The sequence below is a fragment of the Danio rerio genome, chromosome 2, assembly GCF_052040795.2.
Source record: "Danio rerio strain M-AB ecotype USA chromosome 2, GRCz13ab, whole genome shotgun sequence".
NCBI classification, from domain to species: Eukaryota; Metazoa; Chordata; class Actinopteri; order Cypriniformes; family Danionidae; genus Danio; species Danio rerio.
In genome coordinates this window covers 4,582,289-4,605,851 of record NC_141022.1, presented here as the reverse complement: position 1 = coordinate 4,605,851, position 23,563 = coordinate 4,582,289, and the positions used below count along the sequence as shown (strand labels likewise).

General features: G+C 38.6%; 1 protein-coding gene across 2 annotated transcripts in view; it reads right to left on the bottom strand.

Annotated features, from left to right (window-relative positions):
* mpp7b (MAGUK p55 scaffold protein 7b) overlaps positions 1–23,563 on the bottom strand; it is a 179,062-nt gene that overhangs the window by 4,062 nt on the left and 151,437 nt on the right. For both annotated transcript variants that reach the window (XM_087240357.1, XM_087240356.1), the window contains exons 14-17: positions 17,578–17,658; positions 9,631–9,724; positions 4,444–4,552; positions 1,961–2,104 (exon numbers count right to left, since the gene is read on the bottom strand). In XM_087240357.1, the coding sequence (XP_087096483.1) occupies positions 1,961–2,104; positions 4,444–4,552; positions 9,631–9,724; positions 17,578–17,658 (428 nt within the window). The remainder of the gene's footprint in view (positions 1–1,960; positions 2,105–4,443; positions 4,553–9,630; positions 9,725–17,577; positions 17,659–23,563) is intronic.

Here is a 23,563-nt window from a genome sequence, read left to right as displayed (position 1 = left end):
AATGTCTGTCCGTACCCCGAAAGGTATTTCACTTTACGGTTTATGGATTATAAAAAACAACGTGACATTATTCGTCAGATTGAACAGACTTTAAAAACAAAAAAAGTGAAGGAGAACGTAAAGACGAGCGCTCTAAATCACTCAAACAAGCCATGTCAAACTCTGTCTGGTTAAGGTCAGGGCTCGGTGCAGTAATATAGGACATGTCCTGAGTTAATACGGAAAGATGAGCAACACATTTGCACCCAGGAGCCTGGGTAGTTTGTAAAACAACATCCAGGTGTGAAAGGATGACCTAAGTTTTTATAAGACCCCGGGGGAGACTGAGGTGCTCAAGCTCACAGCAGGACCCAGATGGGTTCTCGGTGGGGTCACGGGCAAACCTTCTGCCCCAAAGCCTGAAAAGCCTTTTGACAGTTGTTGCTCACCTGCAGCCCACCCTGGAGACACTTTTAAAAGGGACCCTTTGCCAGAAAGGTGCATGAAATGCTAAAGAAGCTGAAACAGGGTCAAGATGATTGGTCAGGTCAAGCCTACTCTGGTTTTTGGTCAACATTAGGTTACTTTAAATATCATGAACTTGGTTTATAAAATATGTTTTTTATACATACAGCATAGCCTGTATTGACACATTTTTTTACTCGGCATTAAATTGATAGGTTATGATGACAGCCCTAGACACCCGAGTCTTTAAAAAAAAGTCAACAGAATTAACTTATCATACGTATTTCTTAAGAAAACACTTCACATTTTTTGAAAATGCATTCATTTTTAAGTCAACTAGAGTCAAGGAGTTGGTTTTTACCATGTTTAATGCATTCAGGCAATCTCTAGGTATGGCAAGAGCACTTTTAGCTTAGCTTAGCATAGATCATTGAATCAGATTAGACCATTAGCATCCATAGCAAAAAAAGTCTTTAAGAGTTAAGCAATTGAGTTTTACTATTTTAACCCATTCAGACAATCTCTAGGTCTGGCAGGAGCACCTTTAGCTTAGCTTAGCTTAGCATAGATCATTGAATTTGATTAGACCATTAGCATCTAGATCAAAAAATTCAACAAGTGATAAGCTGTTGAGTTTTAACGTTTTTAATCCATCCAGACGATTTCTAGGTCTGGCAGGAGCACTTAGCTTAGCATAGATTATTAAATTAAATTAGACCATTAGCATTTGGATCAAAAAAAGTCACCAAGAGTTAAGCATTTTTACCATTTTAATCTTTTCAGACAATCTCTAGCTCTGGCAGGAGCACATTTAGCTTTGCTTAGCTTAGCATAGATCATTGAATCGGATTAGACCATTAGTATCTACATCAAAAAAGTCACCAAGAGTTAAGCAGTTAAGTTTTACCATTTTCAATCCATTTAGATGATCTCTAGGTCTGGCAGGAGCACTTTTAACTTAGCATAGATCATTGAATCAGATTAGACCATTAGCGTGTAGATAAAAAATGAGTTTAGATAATTTTCCCATTTAAAGCTTGAATCTTCACAAAATAATATATCATGATTAAGCACTAAAAAGCTAACTTTAAGACATAAACAAACTAAAGTAACTAAGTTAAACTTTTGTGCCTGCTGCAGCCATGATATGGAAGGACAATTTCTTGATTACTACAACAAAATGAGAGTATATTTCCTAGCCAAATTGACCTAGAAAGTAACAACTCTTCATTTTCCATATATGCACTATGTAACTACAGAAAAGTCAAACTTTAAATAGGAAAGCTATCATATTTTTGAGCAAGATGCTAATGGTCTAATCCGATTCAATGATTTATGCTAAGCTAAACTGAAAGTGCTCCCGCCAGACCTGGAGATCGGCTGAATGGATTCAACAATGATAAAACTCAACTGTTAAACTCTGGGTGAGTTGTATAAAACCAAAAAATGAGTGTTCCTTTAAATATAAAACATGATGAGACACTTCAAAATCAGAACGAAACATTAAATCTCTTACCGTAAATATTCTTGTAGATATTTGCTCATTCTGACTTGTCAGAACTTTCGCTTTTCTTCGGCTCTGTCTCAGTTGCTCTATTGACGGCGGCTTCACGAAGACAACATAGGGTTTAAACTCAGAAGTGTACAAGGCTGTTATGGACTGTTAGAAAAATAGAGAAACAAAAATGTCAACATACACCACCTGACAAGGTCTTGTCATCGATGTCAGTTGTAAGAGCAATAAATAATAACTTGACTTCTAGTTGATCATTTGGAAAAGTGGCAGAAGGTTGATTTTTCCGATGAATCATCTGTTGAACTGCATCCCAATCATCACAAATACTGCAGAAGATTCAAGATTCTCAAAGAAATCAGTCAAGTTTGGTGAAGGAAAGATCATGGTTTGGGGTTACATTCAGTATAGGGGCGTGTGAGAGATCTGCAGAGTGGATGGCAACATCAACAGCCTGAGGTATCAAGACATTTGTGCTGCCCATTACATTACAAACCACAGGAGAGGGAAAATTCTCCAGCAGGATAGCGCTCCTTCTCACACTTCAGCCTCCACATCAAAGCTCCTGAAAGCAAAGAAGGTCAAGGTGCTCCAGCATTGGCCAGCCCAGTCACCAGATATGAACATTATTGAGCATGTCTGGGGTAAGATGGAGGAGGAGGCATAGAAGATGAATCCAAAGAATCTTGATGAGCTCTGGGAGTCCTGCAGGAACGCTTTCTTTGCCATTCCAGATGACTTTATTAATAAGTGATTTGAGTCATTGCAGAGATGTATGGATGCAGTCCTCCAAGCTCATGATGGAGTCAGACACAATATTTGTTCTGTTTTCACTGCAGCATGACTTTATACTCTGTACTGGACATTATTTCTGTTCAGTGACAAGACTTTTGCCTAAGCAAAGTCAGACCTTACTGTCCTAATTAATTAATTAAAAATCAAGACCTGATTATTTTTTATTTTGGTAAAATAAGCGTAATCTAGAGGCCTTTGCTTTTCATATAAGCCATGATCAACTAGAAGTCAAGTGATTATTTCTTGTACCTAAAACTTGGATAAGAGACAAGACTTTTGTCAGGTAGTGTACAGTATGAGACAAATATAATAACTATTTTAAATAAAAAATAACATATAAAAAACATATGTTCCAGCTACATTATAACAGCTTTATTATAAACTAGACTGTTTCCAGAAATCTTGAAAAAGACCTTCAACGTAAGCCATGCATAAATTCAAACATGTGCCCACATGGCATGTTCGTTAATATGGTGAGAATGTTTCTATAAATGTTACAAGCTGATGAAAAATAATCAGACCACAGGAAATGTACCAAGTGGAGTGGAGCTGACAGAAACTGGCTGTCCAGAATGACATAATTCCTGCCCTTGAGTCTGTGCTCCAAAGTCAACAAATATGACATGTAATATAGGACTCGCTGGCTCTCGCTCACTCTGTTTATCACCGTTTCCCTCTTTTACACTTTTGCTCATGCTTCTGAAGAGAATCATACACTCACCGGACACTTTATTAGGTACACCTTACTAGTATCGGGTTGGACCCTGTTTTGCCTTCAGAACTGCCTTAATTATAGTTCTGAATAAATAAAAGGCATAGATTCAGCAAGGTACTGGAAATATTCCTCAAACATTTTGCTCCATACTGACATAATAGCATCATGCAGTTGCTACAGATTTGTCGGCTGCACATTCATAATGTGAATCTCCCATTCCACCACATCCCGAAAGTGCTTTCGGAGGACATTTGAGGACAATAAGCTCATTGTCATGTTCAAGAAAGCAGTCTGAGATGATTCGTGCTTTATGACATGGCGTGTTATCCTGCTGGAAGTAGCCATCAGAAGATGGGTACACTGTGGTCATAAAGGGATGGACATGGTCAGCAACAATACTCAGGTAGGCTGTGGTGTTGACACGATGCTAAACTGGTACTAATGGGCCCAAAGTGTGCCAAGAAAATATCCCCCACACCATTACACCACCACCAGCAGCCTGAACCATTGATACAAGGCAGGATGGATCCATGCTTTCATGTTGTTAAAACCAAATTCTGACCCTACAATCTCAGAAATGAAAGGGTACACATTTGTACCTAAAGAGTCCATATTGGTAAATATTGCAAATCCCAGTAGATCAGCAGTTTATGAAATACAGAGACCAGCCCATCTGGCACCAACAGCCATGTTACTTAAATCACCTTTCCTCCCCATTCTGATGCTCGGTTTGAACTGCAGCAGATCGTCTTGACCATGTCTACATGCCTAAATGCATTGAGGTGCTGCCATTTGATTGGATGATCAGAAGTTTGCGTTAACAAGCAGTTGGACAGGTGTACCTAATAAAGTGGCCGGTGAGTGTATACAGAGTGGTACTTAAATAGAAATCAAACAAAATCCCTTAAACAACACGTCCTAGTTTTTTTTTTTTGGACTCGCACAACTTGCCATTAATAAATGATATTTTACTCACGTGTGGCTTTACATCCAGCAGGCACACCTTGCTCTCCGTTAGTACCCTGCGCACCGAATCCAGACTCGTGCCGTAGTAGTTTCCATTATGTTCACCATACTCCAAAAATCTAGGTGAAACATTTCAGTGAGCATAAAATATGAGAAATCTAGACATTTTTATCATTTAAACCCCTATAAATGTACTTTTTTTGTGGAAAACAGTTATTAAAATGTTCTGCCCGTGTTGGCGTGGGTTTCCTCCGGGTGCTCCGGGTACCCCCACAGTCCAAACACATGCGCTATAGGTGAATTGAATAAACTAAATAGGCCGAAGTGTATGAGTGTAAGAGTGTATACTGGGTTGTGGCTAGAAGGGCATCCGCTGCTTAAATAGTTGGCGGTTCATTCCGCTGTGGTGACCCCTGATAAATAAGGGACTTAGCTGAAGGTAAATGAATGAATAAAAGTCATAATTGCCAATAAATGTGTGCTAGAAAAATGGCATTGTTTCCCAAATCGTCATGTGTCAGACACGTCACTGGTTTAGTATTAAAGAAAATGATGCTATTTAAAATTCTCTGGCTCTTGTCACAGGAACAGGACAGTCATTCAGAGTAAATGATAACATATTTCAGCAGATCATTCTTCCAGATTTCTGGCCGATTTTTAATGTATGTTACACAAATGAAAACCACCAGGGTGATCAGACATTTGAGCAATGATCTCTAAAGTGCTAAACTTTCTGTCACATTCACATAGAAAACAAGATCATAAATCCTTATGTGCCTCCATTGTCACATTTCTGTTTAAAAGGTCTCCGTACTTTTTGTCCTACACGGCAAATTAGAAATGGACCAATTAATGAAATAAAGCAACGTTTATTTGTTTAACACTTGAACTACCTCACGATATATAAACAAATAACAAAAAAAATTTTTTTTGTTGTAGAATAAGACTAGTAGTTCCCAAAGTGGGGGTCAAAAATCCCCTGGGGGGCACTACCCACTTTCACACATACAGACCTTTCCGGAAAATTACCGAAAAATTTCCAAAAAGGTCCAACGCGATCTCACAGCAATTCGTAACTTTTTGATTTAGTGGCTAATTCGGAGGAATTTGTACAATCTAATTCGTACAATTTAGTATGATTTGCTCATCACCCAATGAGGGTTGGGGCTAGGGGTGGGGTTAAGTGCCACGCCTCCTTTTTAAAATTGTACTAACAAATTTGTACGAATTCGCCACTAAACTAACAAAAAGTAAAATACCTACGTTTCCTCGTAAGATCAGCCTGTTCATTCCGCTGTGGCAAACCCTAGATTAATAAAGGGACTAAGCCGAATAGAAAATAAATGAACAGTATTGCATTTGTTCATTTGTAAATTGTAAAATGCTACTCGATTGTCTGGTCGATGGTTTCTAGGTTAACTCAAAAAATGACGTTTGCTGTTTGCTCTAACTACCTATCTAGAATGAGCTGAATTAGTTTTATGTGGGGGCAACAGTAAAAACTAATAAGTTAACTTAATTTCTTCATGTTGCCCCTACACAAATCGTTTGCGTGGAACCTAGCTTTCTTTTTGTTACTGTGTTCTCTGAGTTTTTGGTAACTTTAGGTTTTAGTCTTTGGCTTGAAGGCATCTGTACGGTAATCAAAGATGATGGTAATTCGGCGGTGATGCAAAAAGCAGTCGTCTTCTGCTCTCTCTAGTGCGCCGCTCTGGAAACTTGGGCTGTCTGCTCTCCGTCATTCCTGTCTCACTTGCTTTGACTTGGTTCCTTATATCCAACTAACAAGACAAAAAGTCATTTCAAACCACAGAGGGCTCTTAAAATATCTCCCTCGTTTAATATAACGTGACACTGCTCACGGACACATGCTTTTGAGATTTCCTCTCGTCTTTGAGTGAAAATTGGAGTAAGATAGTGTTTCCTGTCGATGGTTGTGATCTGCCTTTTAGGCATTAGCAAGGATTAAATCTGTGATTTCAATTCCAGGAGCATCTTTAAAAGCAGGAATAAAGAGGTCGAGTTGAAATACATCAACTGTTCAATGTCATGACTTGGAAACATTTACAGATAAAGCCGGCAGGTTGCTGTATTTAAGTATTCAACTCTTCTAAAGCATAAAAATATCAAAGTATGTTTGCAGTTTAAGAAACATGCTAAGTGAACATTCTTGTTTACCTGAAAAACAACGCTCAAGTCAGATATGCTTTGAAAATGTGCGTTAAGTGCCTGAATGTCTTTTGGTTGTCTGTTTTGGTAATTTAACCCACCCAATGCCAGTTTAGCCAATTATATTTCAGCACCCCGGGATGCCTTTGTAAAAAACAACATATTTCATTCATTCAGTCAGTCAGTCAGGAAGGCTCTCAAAGTGTACCTCCGTGACCGAAATGCGTCCTTCGGTGGACAGTAGCAGACTCTGAAATGAGACGCAGATTCAGAGTTCCACATGAGGTGGTTATTAATTATCAAATAAAATAAAAATTAGGAACATAAACATTAGGTGAACTGGTTATATTGTAAGCCTGTGTCCTAATAACATGCTACATGATGAGATTTCCAGTGATGAGCAATTGGGTTTTCTGCACCTGACAAAAGAAGTATAAATACAGCCATTCAGAAGCACAGAATAGTGCACTCACTGCACTCCAGAGAAATGGTAAGGTTTATAATCTAATTAATACATATTAAACCTCTTTCTTATTATTAAATGTACATGCTGAATCACTGATATCAGCTTTGAAGTTCAATTTCAGATGGTTTATTTTATTTTCCAGATCTGGGGTGAACTATCTGCTGCTGCTTTCAGTAGTATGGCAATAAATGTGATGTAAAATGGTATTCAAACTCACATGATTAGCATTTAACACTGAATAAAGCACATGAGGTGTACCTAAGGAAATATAATATCAGGTGTTGGTTAGAAAAAAAACTCCTTTTAATATGGAAAATACTTCTTATATCACGTGCCGTTGCTTTTAGTTTGAAAATGGTTCAAGTCAGCCTTTAGACTCAATAGTAAGGCACATTCACGTCAATCTGGCAACCTGTGCTTGCTTGAACTCCAGGAGGAGTCAATGAAAATGTGCTTTGATCCAGGAGTGCAATACCTAGTTCAACCACTGGGTGTCAAACTAACATACCGCACCTTTAAGGCTGATTTATACTTCTGCGTCAAACGTCGGCGTATGCTACGGCGCTGACGCATAGCCCTTCGCCGTGGCCATCGCGTCACTGACGTGCACCTCTCAAAAAATGTAACTACACGTCGCAACGATGCACAGCGTAAGCTCTGTGATTGGTCGGCTTGGTAGCGCTGACGAGTCTGGGCAGGATCGAGAGCCGCGCGAGAATGGCGCGAGCGATTGTTTACAAGTGTGGAGTGCCGTGAAGGAGCTCCGGATGGAAAGTTTTGTTTTGTGTTTACCTCATAGTTAAAGTTGTTGCACGTCCGCCGGTTCCTGCCTCAAAATGAGCGAGTTTGAGCCACTTGTACATCCCGGAAGTGTTCAGGAAAAGCAAAAAAGCAGAGAAGAAACTCGACACAGAGGAACATTTACACCTCACTGCCCACTAGCGTTTCGGAAGTGTTAATGCAGACCGACAGAGACAGCGTGGAAAAGTATAAATGCACAGCCACGCGCGTTGCCTGCGCCGTGGGTTACGCCGGTCACCTGACGCAGAAGTATAAATCAGGCTTTAAAGGAATAGTCCAATTGGAAGGGACTTAAACCACAAGTAGGTTGGGTTTAAGTGGTGTAGGTGGAGCAGATATTGTCACTAGACTTGTCGCTGGTCGCTTTTTTGAAAATGTGTTGTTAAGGGGGTCTGAAAATTTGCTAAATATATTGACAAAGTCGGAAAGTTGGCAACATTGGGGGAGGGGGGTCTTTCAAAACACTTGATACTTTATCCGTGACTGAAATGCGACCTTCGGTGGACAGTAGCAGTCTCCGAAATGAGATGCAGATTCAGAGTTTCACATGAGGTGGTTATTAATTATTAAATAACATAAATATTAGGAACATAAACATTAGGTGAGCTGGTTATATTGTAATCCCGTGTCCTAACAACATGCTACTTTATCACTTGATACTTTATCCAGGAGGAGTCAAATGAAAATGTGCTTTGATCCAGGAGTGCAATACCCAGTTCAACCACTGGGTGTCTAACTAAAATACTGTACCTTTAAAGGAATAGTACCATTGGGAGGGACTTAAACCACAAGTAGGTTGGGTTTAAGTGGTGTAGGTGGAGCAGATATTAATAAAACAAAAAATCTCCAGTAACACCAAAACAAAAAGTCACTAGATTTGTCGCTAGTCGCTTTTTTTGAAAATGTGTCACTAAGGGGGTCTGAAATTTTTTTAAGTTTATTGACAAAGTTGCTAAGTTGGCAACATTGGGGAGGAAGGGGGGGGGGTCTTTCAAACCACTCAAACCCCCCTGGCTACGGGTCTGTAGAGTGAATGCTGAGGAAATTTCATTTTTGGGTGAACTATCCCTTTAAAGAGGTCCTATTATGCCCTATTTTATAAGTCTCTGATGTCACAAGAGTGTGTATGTGATGTTTTCAGCTCAAAATACCACACTAATAATGTTTTATAACTCTTTGAAACTGGCCCTTTTAGGATTTGATCCAAACAATGCTGTTTTAATGACTGTTGCTTTAAATGCAATTGAGATTGTGCTCTTTTCAAAAGAGGGCGGAGCTACAAATGCCTTTTTGTAAGCATAATGGCAGATTCCAAAACTCTAATGGCAGATGGCTGCTTATTACTTCTCACTTCTCAGGTCTGTCTAGGCTAATGAAGGAGAGATCATCACTAATGGGCGGGGCTTTCCCCATTTAATGACACGTAAAAAGCGAGAATGTCAATCAAAGTGTTTCTGCAGACTGCTTATATCAAGTTTGATTATAAAACATAAAATCAATAAATTTTTACCATTAGAAGCTGGTTATATTCACACACTGTTGCCACATAAGTGTGTTTAAACCCCCTATATAAGTGATTTTTGCATAATATGTCCCCTTTAAGTGCTTGTTTACTAAAAGCATTATTCGATTTCAACATCTCTATTTGAAATCATGACTATAAACTGCAATGATTGCCCACTAGAGAGGTTTAGCAATGCAAAACAACACAACCCACAACTAGCCACTAGAATAAACTCCATTCAGGGCTGTTTGGCTTACTTGTGGTCGAGGATATCTTTTTCAAACGTGTGTTTAGAGACAAAGTGGTACTCCACCCCATCTTTCTCCTGCTTTCTCCGCTCCCGAGTGGTATCTGTTAAAATAAAAAATAAAAAAATCTGGAAATAATCAAGAGTCTTCATGCAGTCCAAATCAAATTAAAGCAACCAGCTGATGAACAAGAACTCAGGCCTTAGTTTTTAACACTGGCTATGTTTGTGCATGCACATTTGAAGTCAGAATTATTAGCCCCCTTGTATATTTTTCCCCCCAATTTCTGTTTGACAAGAAGAAAATTCTAATCATAATAGTTTTAATAACTCATTTCTAATAACTAATTTACTTTATCCTTGCCATTACGACAGAGCAGAATGTTTTACTAGATATTTTTCAAGACACTAGTGTTACGAGTAGTTGATGTTATAGTGTAGTGTTGTGTGTGGTGTTTCTAGACATCGGCCTCACAGCTCCCTGAAGGTCGGTGCCATCATTTATTGACCTGCAATCGGTAATTGTAGCTTGTGTGGACTCTACTGCGGTTATTGACTAATAAAATAGCTTTGCTACTGAAAAGCTTCTTGATTTAGAAAGTAGCAACGCTACCGCCACGCTACTGAGAAATGCAGTTAAGCTAGTAGCATCACTACTTGTAGTGAAGCTACTGCCCAACACTAGGCGTGTTAGGGTAATTAGGTAAGTCATTGTATAACAGTGGTCTGTTTTGTAGACTATCGAAAAAAAATTGTTTAAAGGGGCTTATAATTTTGACCTTAAAATGGTTTAAAAAAATTAACTGCTTTCATTTTAGCCAAAATAAAACAAACAAGACTTTCTCCAGAAGAAAAAATATTATCAGACATACTGTGAAAATTTCCCTGCTCTGTTAATAACATAAGAAACCCACTACATCCCGAATAACCCAACACAACTTCTGTCGTCATCATCACATTTTACAGGAAAGCCTAAATGCTTTCATATATGTGATTTTAATGGCACGAAAGGCGACCTCTCTGCAATCATAACAAATTTAGGATTACTCTATCAGTAAAAAAAAGTATTAATCCACAGGTCATGTGTGCTATGAACTGTGGGTTGCGATCCGCCTTGATCCGTTACCCCACTATTGCCTACACTGTAAAATAATCCGTAATTTTACTTATTATTTCTGGTAACTGGGGTGCAGGAGAAAAATTAAACCATTAAATTACAGAAATATCCCCTAAAATAATGGATAATAAATGACAGAAATTTGCCAGAAGTTTTAATTTAAGGAAATCTCTGTAATTTAATATCCGTTATTTTACGGTATATTTCTGTAAATTAACGGCTGTTATTTTACTTTTTTTTCCCGGCACCCCAGCTGCCGGATATAATTTGTAAAATTGCTGATTTTTTTCACAGTGTACCTATCAAAGAGGAGACACTGGTGTCGTTACACACCCACTTACAGGGTACCTGGAGCTGGGAGGGGACATTTTTTACTTTCAGATCCCCACTTGCAAATGCTTTCAATCATGTTAAAATCAAGTGATAAGGCTTCTGTTGAAGTTTTTAAAAATTGTTGACCAAGAAGGGACCTGTGTACATGTGTGAGTTTGTGTGGTGACTAGACTCGCTCACACACACAGATCACATTGGCCCGACTTCTTGCCCCCGCAGTAGCAGTAAAAAAGTTATAGTTTATTTTGGACTATGCAGGGAACGTGTGGACAATTAGTGTCAGGGTGTGTGGCGAGTTCCTCTGGCATACTTTCTGTCTGACTCAGTCTAGTTAAGTTAGGGTCTCGCTACCTAACCCGCGCACAGTTCTGGACACACATTACCAGAGACAGACCTTCAGAAAAAAAAAGACATGTGGTCAATGTGCACTTACAGTTGAAGTCCTCCTGTATATATTTAGTAACTCATTTCTAATAACTGTTTTCTTTTATCTTTGACAGCACATACTATTTGACAAGATATTTTTCAAGACACTAGTATTCAGCTTAAAGTGACATTAAAGGCTCATCTAGGGTCATTAGGGTAACTAGGCAAGTCATATATGGCAGTGCTTTGATTGAACAAATATTACTTAAGGCCATACCTGTCAACAATGGGATATGAAATTGCATGTACAGAATCCGTTTAGGAAACAGCATCTGTTTATTACTATGGAGTGGATCTGACAGTCACACATTGCTACATGAACTGACTGTTTTGAGGATTGCATAGGAGGGGTGACGGCGCCTGTAATGGAAAGGAAGGTAATCCCTCTGTTTTTATGTTTATTTCAAAGAGCGTTCATGCCTAAATAAAATGAAAACACAGAACAGATTCACTTTTAATAGGAGCGTCCCCTGGTGGCTCGGAGGTATGGGTTGCGTATAGGGAGGTTTGGCTCCTTGATGTTTATTGACACCCTTCATAGAAAGGTTAAAAATATGGGAGAAATACGGGAAAATAGGGAAGGTGGACAGCTATGGCTGAATATTGACTTTAAAATAGTTTTTAAATAATAAATAGCTGCTTTTATTCTAGCTGAAATAAAACAAAAAAGACTATTATAGGAAATACTGTGAAAAAATTCTTGCTCTGTTAGATTTAATTATGTTATATTTTATGTTGAAGTCAAAATTATTCTCCCTTCTGTGACTTTTTTATTCTTTTCCAAATATTTCCCAAGTTATGTTTAAAGGTGTTTTCTGTCACTACTTGTTTAGCCTGCATTAATGCATTCAGTGTAAGCTGCATGATTAATCATTAAAAGATCGGGATCTCAACACCCACGCAACATCAATTATAAATGATGGTGATTTGCATATGTTTATTAACCCTTCATATTGGCATTCAAATCTGTGTTTGAAAAACGCAAAAATCAAGACAGAGATTCAGTCTTTAGTTTACAAACAGACAAATAACACAGAAGTACTGGGAGAACAGTTTGTAGTTCAGATAAAACCACTGATGTTTATTGTAAAGATTAAAATCTTCGTCCTAAAAATGAAAGTTGTAGGCAGCAATTGCATTATTTAACCAATAGGTGGCGACAACCAGCCATCAACAATATGCCACTGAATAATTCTTCAAAAATGATCATCTAGCAATGAAACATGACGTTTTATGAGTGAAAACTGAATCATTTATTAAAAATGAGACTAAAAATAAATATTTTACAAATAATAATGTTAGATTTCTACATTTAGCGTTATCAGTAACAGCATTAGAAACAGTGAATTTTTCACAGTACTGAATATTTTACAATTTATTTTAATTCAGCTGATTATTTCTTAGTTTTATTTTTAATAAAATAACAGGTTTTAAGATCTGCTTGTTAAAATCAAAAGTGTCCTGCAGTGCTGTTTCTGTAATAAATGGAAAGCAAATTACATTTGACTCCTCCCCTTTTTGGCTGATCCAAAAAATGGTCCGAACCGTGACTAAAAAAACTATAATGTGATCCGAACCTTGAGATTTGTGATTCATTTCACCACTAGTAGGCAAGTGCGCACACACACACACACACAGCTGTCTTTATGGGGACTTCCTATTGACGTAGTAATTTTTATACAGTACAAACTATGTTTTATCCCTCTTCCCCTAAACCCAACCCTCACAGAAAACAATCTGCATTTTTACATTTTCTTCATTGTGTGTGATTTGTGAGCCATTTTACTCATCAGAACCCCCAAAAAGTCACCACAAGGTCAAAATTGACTTGTTTTGCTATACTTATGGGGACATATGGTCCCCACAACATAACCAGTGTTGGGTGAGGTTACTTTTTAATGTAAAATAAATCCTAATCTTGAGCAAATGAAGAAAAATAACTATATGTGCTAGGTATTTTTTAGGTAAAGTAATTTAAAGTAATTTTCTGTTATTTATTTATTTTATTTAGCATTTTTAGAGTAAGGCTGAAGATTAATTCATTCATTAATTTTCCTTCTGCTTGATCCCTTTATTCATCAGGGGTTGCCACAGTGGAATGAACCACCAACTTATTCCAGCATATGTTTTACACAGCAGATGCCCTTCCAGCTGCAACCCAGTACTGGGAAACACCCATACACTCTCACATTCACACACATACACTACGGCCAATTTAGTTTATTTAATTCACCTATAGCACGTGTTTGGACTGTGGGGGAAACCGAAGCACCCAGAGGAAACCCACACTAACACGGGGAGAACATGCAAACTCCACACAGAAATGCCAACTGGCCCAGCTGGGACTCGAACCAGTGACTTTCTTCTGTGAGGGGACAGTGCTAACCACTGAGCCACCAGGCTTAAGATAGTAATGTTTACAAACACAGACACTCAGAGTGAAAAAAACTATTCATCATGCATGCTAAGTGATGTTGCTAATGCTAATAACACTGATCTACATCCATCCATATAACATACAAACAGCAAATATAAGCTAGCTACATGTTGTCGGCTTTGTAGTACAAGTTTTACATGGAAATTTACAGCCAGAAGATGTCTGTCCCTCACTGAGCTAGAAACAGTGTGATCACAGCAGTGTATTAGTTGTGGTTAGCATTAGCCATGTAAGCTACATGTTTGCCACCGTCTTACCGATCGACTTTGGCACTTAATACTCAGACGCCATAAATCAAATAAATGTACACGTCAGACAGAGTTAGCCGCTAACCCTGTTTCACTTCAGCTCGGAAGCTTGGAGCCGAGTCAGAAATATGGAAAGCTGTTAGTTTGAGCTTCCAGAGACGGGAGAAACAGGCAGAAACATGGCATCTGTCCAGAATAAGGAGAAAAAAAGGCTAGCTGTTAGCGGCTGTGATTATCCTGTTCTTTCGTCGCTCTATCAAGCCCTGTCCACATCACTCTTGGACACTCAGGGAAAAGTTGCTCATGTTGTTCCACAGCTTTAGGCTTCAGTGTGGAAAAACTAAAATAATTGACGGTCTGCCAGCAGATTATTCATGAATGTTTACAAGTGTGTGGAATCATTGCTAAAATATGGCAGGTTTTGATTCTTGTTTGTAAGTTTGTTTTTCTGCTTAAAGGAAGAGTAGGAAAGTTGCTAATTAGCATGCTAATCAATTATTCAGGTGGCACAGTGGTTAGCACTGTCGCCTCACAGCTAGAAGGTTGCTGGTTTGAATCCTGGCTGAGTCAGTTGGCGTTTCTGTGTGGAGATTGCATGTTCTTGCGTGGGTTTTCTCTGGGTGCTCCGGTTTCAGTCCAAATACTTGCGCTATACAGTAAGGTGAATTTTGTAAACAACATTGGACGTAGTGAGCAGGGAGAGCGGGGCAGAAATAATGACTAAAGTAATGGGGTTAGATAAACCACATTTTTTTTACCAATAACACACAAGCCTCTCCTACAAATGAGCACTGAAATTATGTTCGCCGGACTTATGGACTTAACCAGTGTTGGGTGAAGTTACTTTTTAATGTAAAATAAATCCTAATCTTGAGCAAATTAAGAAAAATAACTATATGTGCAAGGTATTTTTTAGGGAAAGTAATTTAAAAGACAATTTTTTTATTTTTATTTTTAGCATTTTTAGAGTAAGATAGGCTGAAGATTCATTCATTCATTAATTTTCCTTCTGCTTGATCCCTTTATTAATCAGGGGTTGCCACAGTGGAATGAAACTTATTTCAGCAAATGTTTTACACAGCAGATGCCTTTCCAGCTGCAACCCAGTACTGGGAAACACCCATACACTCTCACATTCACACACATACACTACGGCCAATTTAGTTTATTTAATTCACCTATAGCTTTTATGGACTTAACCAGTGTTGGGTGAAGTTACTTTTTAATGTAAAATAAATCCTAATCTTGAGCAAATTAAGAAAAAATTGAGCAAATTTGAATGTTTCTGTGCAGTATTGGCAAAAGTGCCAGGAGTATAAAGGTAACTATTTACCCCACCTGCAGGGCAAGTTGTAACAGACCGGGGGTTAGTTGTTACACATGCTTGCAAAAGTACATTTCCTGGATTTCAGGAGACCATGATTTACGTGGCCAGAGGTACATATGGCTGCATTTCATTTTTTCAAGCGAACACTGTGGGACTGTGTGACGCTGCTCTGCTTCGCGTTTGCTGGCTGACAGCTCACCTCCGTGTTGAGGGCTTTCCCACCCCAACCAGTTAGTCTGGTTAGCTTACGTGCACATCGGCGGAGCGGAAACCCGGAGGGTCTGCTGTGAACAGCTACACCCTTATGTATAAAAGTCTGTGTTTCAGTCAAAACAACAGGCTGAAAATGTAGTGAAATCACGCAGTTGTGACGGCTTTTCTTTTTCTAGATTGCTTTTGAAAACACTATCAGTTGGGTTTAGGGCAGGGGGTGGGTGGGTCAGTCAGTCATTCTACAGCAAGCTGGCCTGTGTGTTTTCGCAAACCATCATAAGCCAACTAAGGACGCAAGTTCTGTCTTTATAAACTTAATTTGTGTTTCCCAAATCCATCGTTCCACCAAACATTCGCAAACTTGAATGTTTGCAATTACACCTATAGAGCTGAAAAATTGTTCCTGGCTGTGTTTTATTCCCAGTTATCCCCCCTAAGCCCTATTCATTTAGAATGTTCCACCATTTAAACTCGGAATGATAAAAAAAAAATAAAATTAAAGTCATCTCTCTTACGTGTAATGTGCTTTCAAACCATTTTTTTAGAGTTCAGTTACATTATGTTAAAATAGATACAACAGATAAAAATGGTAAGAAAAATGACTAATATTGCAATTTGGAAACACTTGCGATCGGTTCATGAGATTGGCCAGATCAACAAGTACTGATTGAGTCGTGAAATCGAGTACCGATCTTCGACCAATCGAGCATCCCAAGTCCAGAACTATCAGAAAGTGACGGTGGACAGCCACACCTTCATTTATAAAAGTCTGTGTTTCAGTCCATCCACACTAAAACACCAGCATTTCCAAACAAACGAGTCTTCGGGATTTGCAAAACACATGTTATTCATTGACTGAAGATGCCGTAGTAGTTTGGACACCAAGTGTAACAAACTTAAGCATTTTTAAATGAAAACACATTCATGTAAATGGCACCTCACTGCTTTGTCTGAGATTATCAGGCTTATTTAACCAGTTAAACTCTGCTGCTATTTTGGGATTTCCGCCTGGATTTTGCCTACCCAAATTTAAAAGCTTCCCAAATCCACATGCAGAGGTGTAAATGCAAAAATTTGGTCTCATTTTAAAGAAAACCCTTTGAATTTTCATAAAACACTATTGAAAGTGTTTAAAATAACTGTATATGTTGTCTGTTATAATAAACACCTAAAAAAAGAGGTGCTTTTTAGATTTATTTTTTATAAACTCAAATTTGAAAGTGTACCTTTTAGGTTCTGTGTGGTCTAGTGTGCTGTAATTAATTTTGGTGGTTCCTGCACATGTCTGTAATCATAGGAAAAAAGAAAAAAATGTCTCCACCATAATCTATGCAAAAGTTATTGTATTCCAACTGATGAGAGGTGCTATACAAGCCACAGGGAGCGATCATTGTTTTCATATTTCACTATTCTTTAGTTTGATCAAACATAATTCCCTGTGTTTGGACCACATCAGACATATAAAAGGATTACTTATGCATGTCACCTCAAAAACAGCCGAGGAGAAATGGCCCTGAAGCGCACAGCATAAGGTGAGAGATGACAGCTGTCTGTGCTATCTGGTGCTGCTTATTGATCATAAATGTATTGTTTACATTTCTGCGCCATGGAAACACGGCGATTCATTCAGCTGTTTGATATGTGAATATAATTTAGTAAATGAACCAATGTGAAATACCCAGCTCGGGTATCTAAAATACTGTGTATTTAAGTGTAAATAACTTTTATACAGTAGAATAAAAACCAAAGTGATGCATATGTGCATTAAATATAGACTCTACACTTTCAAACGAAACCACTTAAGGGGGTCTGGTGCATTGCTTGCCCTTTAATGCACAAATGTGAAATGGACTTACATGGCACAGTTACACAGAAGTGTTCTGGGTCTGAGAGTAAAAGTCTTCTCTTCAACTCGGTCACACCAACCCCGCTAGGCCCTGTGCAACACACACAGTTTATCACAAATTAATCAACACTGACAAAGCAATAACGCGGGACTCAACATTCACTGAATAATTCTCTCAGTATAAACACGCTTATCTAAATTCGGCAATGTGCATTTTCCTCATGCTTCAGTCTGTGCGCTCATCATCCCTGTTCAAATATTTTCTCTTTTATCTCACGCCCGATATAAAAGACTGCAGACTTGGCTGGTGAAGTGCTACATGAACAGCTTCTTGTTTGTAGGCGGACATGTACTGTATTTTAAAGCCTTCATGGACTGTCTGGACCATGAAGTGGCCCATTATTCCAGCAGGCATCTGCTGTTTCCATCACTGGGACGCAAGTATGAGGATGATGGGGTAATGCTGTATTGATTTCAGGCTGTGGCTCCCGCTACTCGCACCCTTTCCAAAACACAGATCCAGTCTCAGCTCTGGCCCGAGCAATCCCATAAGGAAAAGTCATACTTCAGTAGTGAAAATGAAGAATCTGTCTGATGCCTATTCGAATGAGAGTTAAAGCCAATATCTGCCATGCACAAACAGACTAGATGTTCCCTGCGGGTGGATATCTTGAAATTAAGGGTAAATATGCAGGCGCTACTCTGGCTGTAATCGTCCATCTGATTCAGGAGTGAAATTGTAGCTTAGCTTAGCATAGATCATTGATTCGGATTAACCCCTACTGAAAAAAAAACAGCTTAAACCAGCCTTGGCTGGTTGGCTGGTTTTAGCTGGTCGACCAGCCTTGTTTTAGAGGGTTTTTGACCACTTCCAGGCTGGTTTCCAGCCATTTCCAGCCTAATCTTACCTGGTCAGGCTGGGAGATGACCAGCTAAAACCAGCTTGACCAGGCTGGAAGCCCAGCCAAAACCAGCTGTGTCCAGCTTAAACCCGGCTGGTCAAGCTGGTTTTAGTTGGTTTTAGCTGGTCATTTTCCAGCCTGACCAGCTAAGACCAGGCTGGAAATAGCTGGAAACCAGCCTGGAAATGGCCAAAACGCCTCTAAAAGCAGCCTGGTCGACCAGCTAAAACCAGCCAACCAGCCTAGGCTGGTTTTAGCTGTATTTTACAAACAAATTTTTACAAACAAGTCCAGTTAGACTAATTCATACATATTTTAAAAACTGTCGAGGATAAAATACCCAACATAATGTCACAGGCTTATTTCCATTGTGGTCCTCGATATTCTTAAACAATGAACGAACAAAATCATAAATGGAGTGCAAACATCATCAGCTCAGCAACTCGGCCCAACAAAATCCTCAACTTCAACTGTAAAACAACCACTTTTTAATTTCCCTTCTAAAAACACTCTCAATTTAAATCTCTTTTAAAATCGGGTAACACTTTATAATAACAGTACATGAATAATGATGTATTAATATGTAAAGTAAATATAACTTTATTATGAAGTAATGATGAATTAAGGTATGCACTAATCATGAATTAACTTTAACTACAAACATGAGTCACATGAGTTCATGTGTAAATAATGACTACCTTAAATACTTGTTAGTACATGTTGTTAATTAATGTATTAATTAACATTTAAGTTTAAGCTAAATGTAACCAACATGAACTCATGAGCTGTTAATGTATAGTTATGTCATGACTTTACTTAAAGGGGCGCATCACTATTAACTCATCCTTAACTACTCATGAACTCCTGTTCATGTTGATGTTGACAGAACACTTATCTGGTGTTATTCAGTGTAAACTCACAAGTTGGACGTGCATAAGTAGTTCATGAGTAGTTAAGAATGGGTTAATGATGATGTGCCCCTCCAAGTAAAGTCACAACATAATTATACATTAACATATCATGAGTTCATCATTGTTAAATTAAGCATAAACTAATGTGGTAATTAATGCATTAATTTACAAACAATCATGTACTAACAAGTAATTAAGGTAGACGTCATTCACACATGAACTCATGTGAATCATGTTGTAGTTAAAGTTAATTCATGATTAGTGAATACCTTAACTCATCATTAATTTATAATAAACTATTGCTTAGTTTACATATTAATACATCATTATTCATGTACTGCTATTGTAAAGTGTTACCTAAAATCGTAATATCAATAAAAAAGTGGCCAGCTCTTTTTCTTCCACGCTACTAGCAACACACTCCATTACCGCATTACTGGATCTGTAGTGACAACAGACTGCAAAGGATAATGACCACGCCTAGGCTGATGGGAATTGTAGTTCCTGCTACCTCCCGTTCGCTTCATTCGCCTAAGCAAACTTTTCTCAGAAATATAGTTTTATTGAGTCATGCGCTAACGGTAATATTAAAAAAAATTACTATTGCGGTATGACGGTATTTACAATATTGTTACATCCCTACTGTTGCACCATAACTGCAGCAAGCGTATTGATATTACCCAGCTTTGTTACATAGTTACCAAGCTGGGGACTATTATTTCGCACCCTTTCACACAGATCCAGTCTCAGCTTAGGCCTGAGCAATCTCATGAGGAAAAGTCATACTTCAGAAATGAAAATGAAGAATGTGTCTGGTGCCCATTGGATGGAGACTAAAAGACATCATCTGCCATGCACAAACAGACAAGATGTTCCCTGAGGGTGCACATCAAGAAATTCACAGTAAATATGCAGTCCCGACACTGGCTGCGATTGTTTTTCTGATTCAGAAGTGAAATTCTTGGCATTCTGATAATGCATCAAATGCCTTAACCAATATGGTTAACTTTGGCTTTAAACAGCTAATGAGTTCCACAGAAGGAACCGAATCGCATTGAGGTTGAATAAGCCAACATTAAATCATCTTGTTTGACCTGACGCGAGCTGTCGTCATCCACCAGTGCACATCTCGCAAAACAAACCTGCGGCTTGATGCTCTTCGGAATATTTGCAAGCTCTGCCTGTGGCCAGTTGAGCAAACATATTAAGGAAGACACAGTATGTTTTCATTCCGGCGTGACTGTTAAGTTATACTTCTATATGACATACCTAAGCAAGCAGCGATCACAGAGTTTAGTCAAATTAGACGTTCGCATTCTGCTCCTGTGGCCAATGTAAACTCATGAGAATGACATACATTAGAAGAGAACCTAGTAATTTGCACAACAACCTGCTCTTTAGGGATGAGCAGACTGCTTTGGTGGGCTCAAAGTATGGCAGGAATCTTGTATATGCAAAATTAAATTTGGTAACACAGTGACAACCAATTCTCGCTGTTAACTAGTGGCTTATTACCTGCCTATAAGTAAGAAATTGGATGTTTATCACTTATGGATCAGTGGTTAGTACTGTCAGCTCACAGAAAAAAGGATATTGATGTTGAGTTTGCACGTTCTCCCCGTGTTGGCATGGGTTTCCTCTGGGTGCTCCAGTTTCCTCCACAGTCCAAACACATGCGCTATAGGTGAATTGAATAAGCTAAATTGTTCTTATCTGTAGTGTATGAGCGTGTGTGTTTGTGAGAATGAGTTTGTATGGGTGTTTCTCAGTACTGGAAGGGCATCCACTGGCTAAAATATATGCTGGAATAGTTGGTGGTTCATTCCGCGGTGACGACCTTTGAAATAGAGAGTCTAAAAGCCAACATCTGCCATGTACAAACAGACAAGATGTTTGCACTCGCTGTTTCCTAGTTGGTTACTATTTTCTCGCACCATGTACTCTCATTCTGGCGTGATAACCATGGAACTTTACTGCCGTAATGAGTTTGTATGGGTGTTTCCCAGTACTGTGTTGCGGCTGAAAGGGCATCCGCTGGCTAAAACATATGCTGGAATAGTTGGCGGTTCATTCCGCAGTGGCGACCTCTGAAGTAGAGAGTCTAAAAGCCAACATCTGCCATGCACAAACAGACCAGATGTTCCCTGAGGGTGCACATATAAAAATTCAAAGTAAATAAGGAGTTGCTACACCGGCTGTCGTTGTTTTTAGGATTCAGGAGTGAAATTTTAGCTTAGCTTAGCATAGATCATTGAATCAGATTAGATCATTAGCATCTCACAATTTAAAAAAAAAAAAAAAGTTTGATTAATTTTTCTGTTTAAAGCTTGACTTATCTGTAGTTACATCGTGTAATGAGACTGGCAGAAAATGAAGAGCTGCTGTTTTCTAGGTTGATATGGCTAGGAACTATACTCTCATTCTGGCGTAATAATCAAGGAACTTTACTGCCGTACCATAACTGCAGCAGGGGTATTGATATTACGCTCGCTGTTTCCTAGTTGGTTAATATTTTCTCGCACCCTATACTCTCATTCCGGCGTAATAACCAGGAAACTTTACTGTTGCACCATAACTGCAGCAGTGGTTAGCACTGTCGCCTTACAGCAAGAAGGTTGCTGGTCTGAGTCCTGGTTGGGCCAGTTGGCATTTCTCTGTCGAGTCTGTGGCGATCCCTGAAATAGAGACTAAGCCGAAGGAAAATGAATGAATGAATATTCTGCATGATCTTATTCAACATGTTTAATCCTAGCTAATTCCTAAAACCAACTATTATTAATGAGCAGAAAATTGGAAGTTTATTGAGGCAAAAGTCATGATTAATGGTTTATTAATAACAAGAATTGTACCTTAAAATGTACATTTAGAACGTTCATAAAAACAAATATGACTTTCAAAAAATATATGTAGTTTTGGGGAGACAAATGCTTGTTGGCACATTTCTAAGGTGTGTAATATTTGTCTAATTTCAACATTTTATGTTTGTCCATTAAATAAACTTGTTTTTTTCCCCCCCAACTACGTTACTTTCCAAAGCAAAGTCCTTTCTTTCTTTTAAAGACTTTGAAATGTTTTTAATTTAGTCTAGGCTGAAATATTTCAACTAATTTTTTTTTTGCCAGTCAGCTGGCTAAAACCTGGCTTTGGCACTTGTTGCTGGTAACATTTCTTCTGGATTATTTTCTTCTTTGGTCTGGAGCACAAGCGTCCATTTCTCCTAAAAAACACCTGATTTATCTGAGCACATTACACATTTCCACTGTGTGATGGTTCATCCCAGATGCCTCTGAGCCCAGAGCAGTCGACGATGCTTCTGGACACTGTTAACATAGGGCTTTCTTTTGGCACAGTACAGTTTTAAGTGCAATTTGTGGGTGTAAATATGTATTGTGGTACTTGACAAAGGTTTGCAGAAGTAGTCCTGAGCCCATGTGGTGATATCGCTTATATGAATGAGGATTCTTGATGCAGTTGTGCTGGAGGGATCAGAGATCTGAAACTAGCTAAAGCCACTAGTTAAAGCCAGTCACCGGTTAAAACCTGTTCAAAATGCCCGTATTCTGACTGTGGCTGCCTGTTCATTTTAGAGTTTAGTTTATAAAATTGGATTTAAATCTCTAAATGGTATGACTCCTGTTTACCTCAGTGAGCTACTGACTTTACATCAGCATGTCGTATCTCTTTAGTCCTTCAATCAGGATCTGTTGGGTGTCCCCTGAACTGAGTATTAATTGTAGGGGAGATTGTGTTATCTGTTTTGCAGCCCTCAGGCTTTGCAATGACTTACCACCATCAATAAAACAGGCGCCATTCTCCATTAAAGACTTATTTTAGGCTGTTAGGAGGTGTGACTGTTTCTTAACTTGTTTGCTGTTGTATGTTTTCCTTTCTGTTCATCTGTTTGCAAGTCACATTGGCACATGTTCGTTCTTAAACACTTTGCTATATAAATAAAATTGTCATGAGCTATGCTTTCAACCACCTACGTTTATGCAGATGTTGGATTATTGCATTAAAAAAAGCTTGACAGAAGTGACAAGATGTGCATGAATTTTGAAAATGCACATAAAAATCTAAAGCGCACAAATGAGTAGGATTATTTGATAACAAATTTATGTGCATAAACTACGATGGAAACACTTTTACAAAATAAATTCTACTATGCGCATTAAAAAAAAAGTCA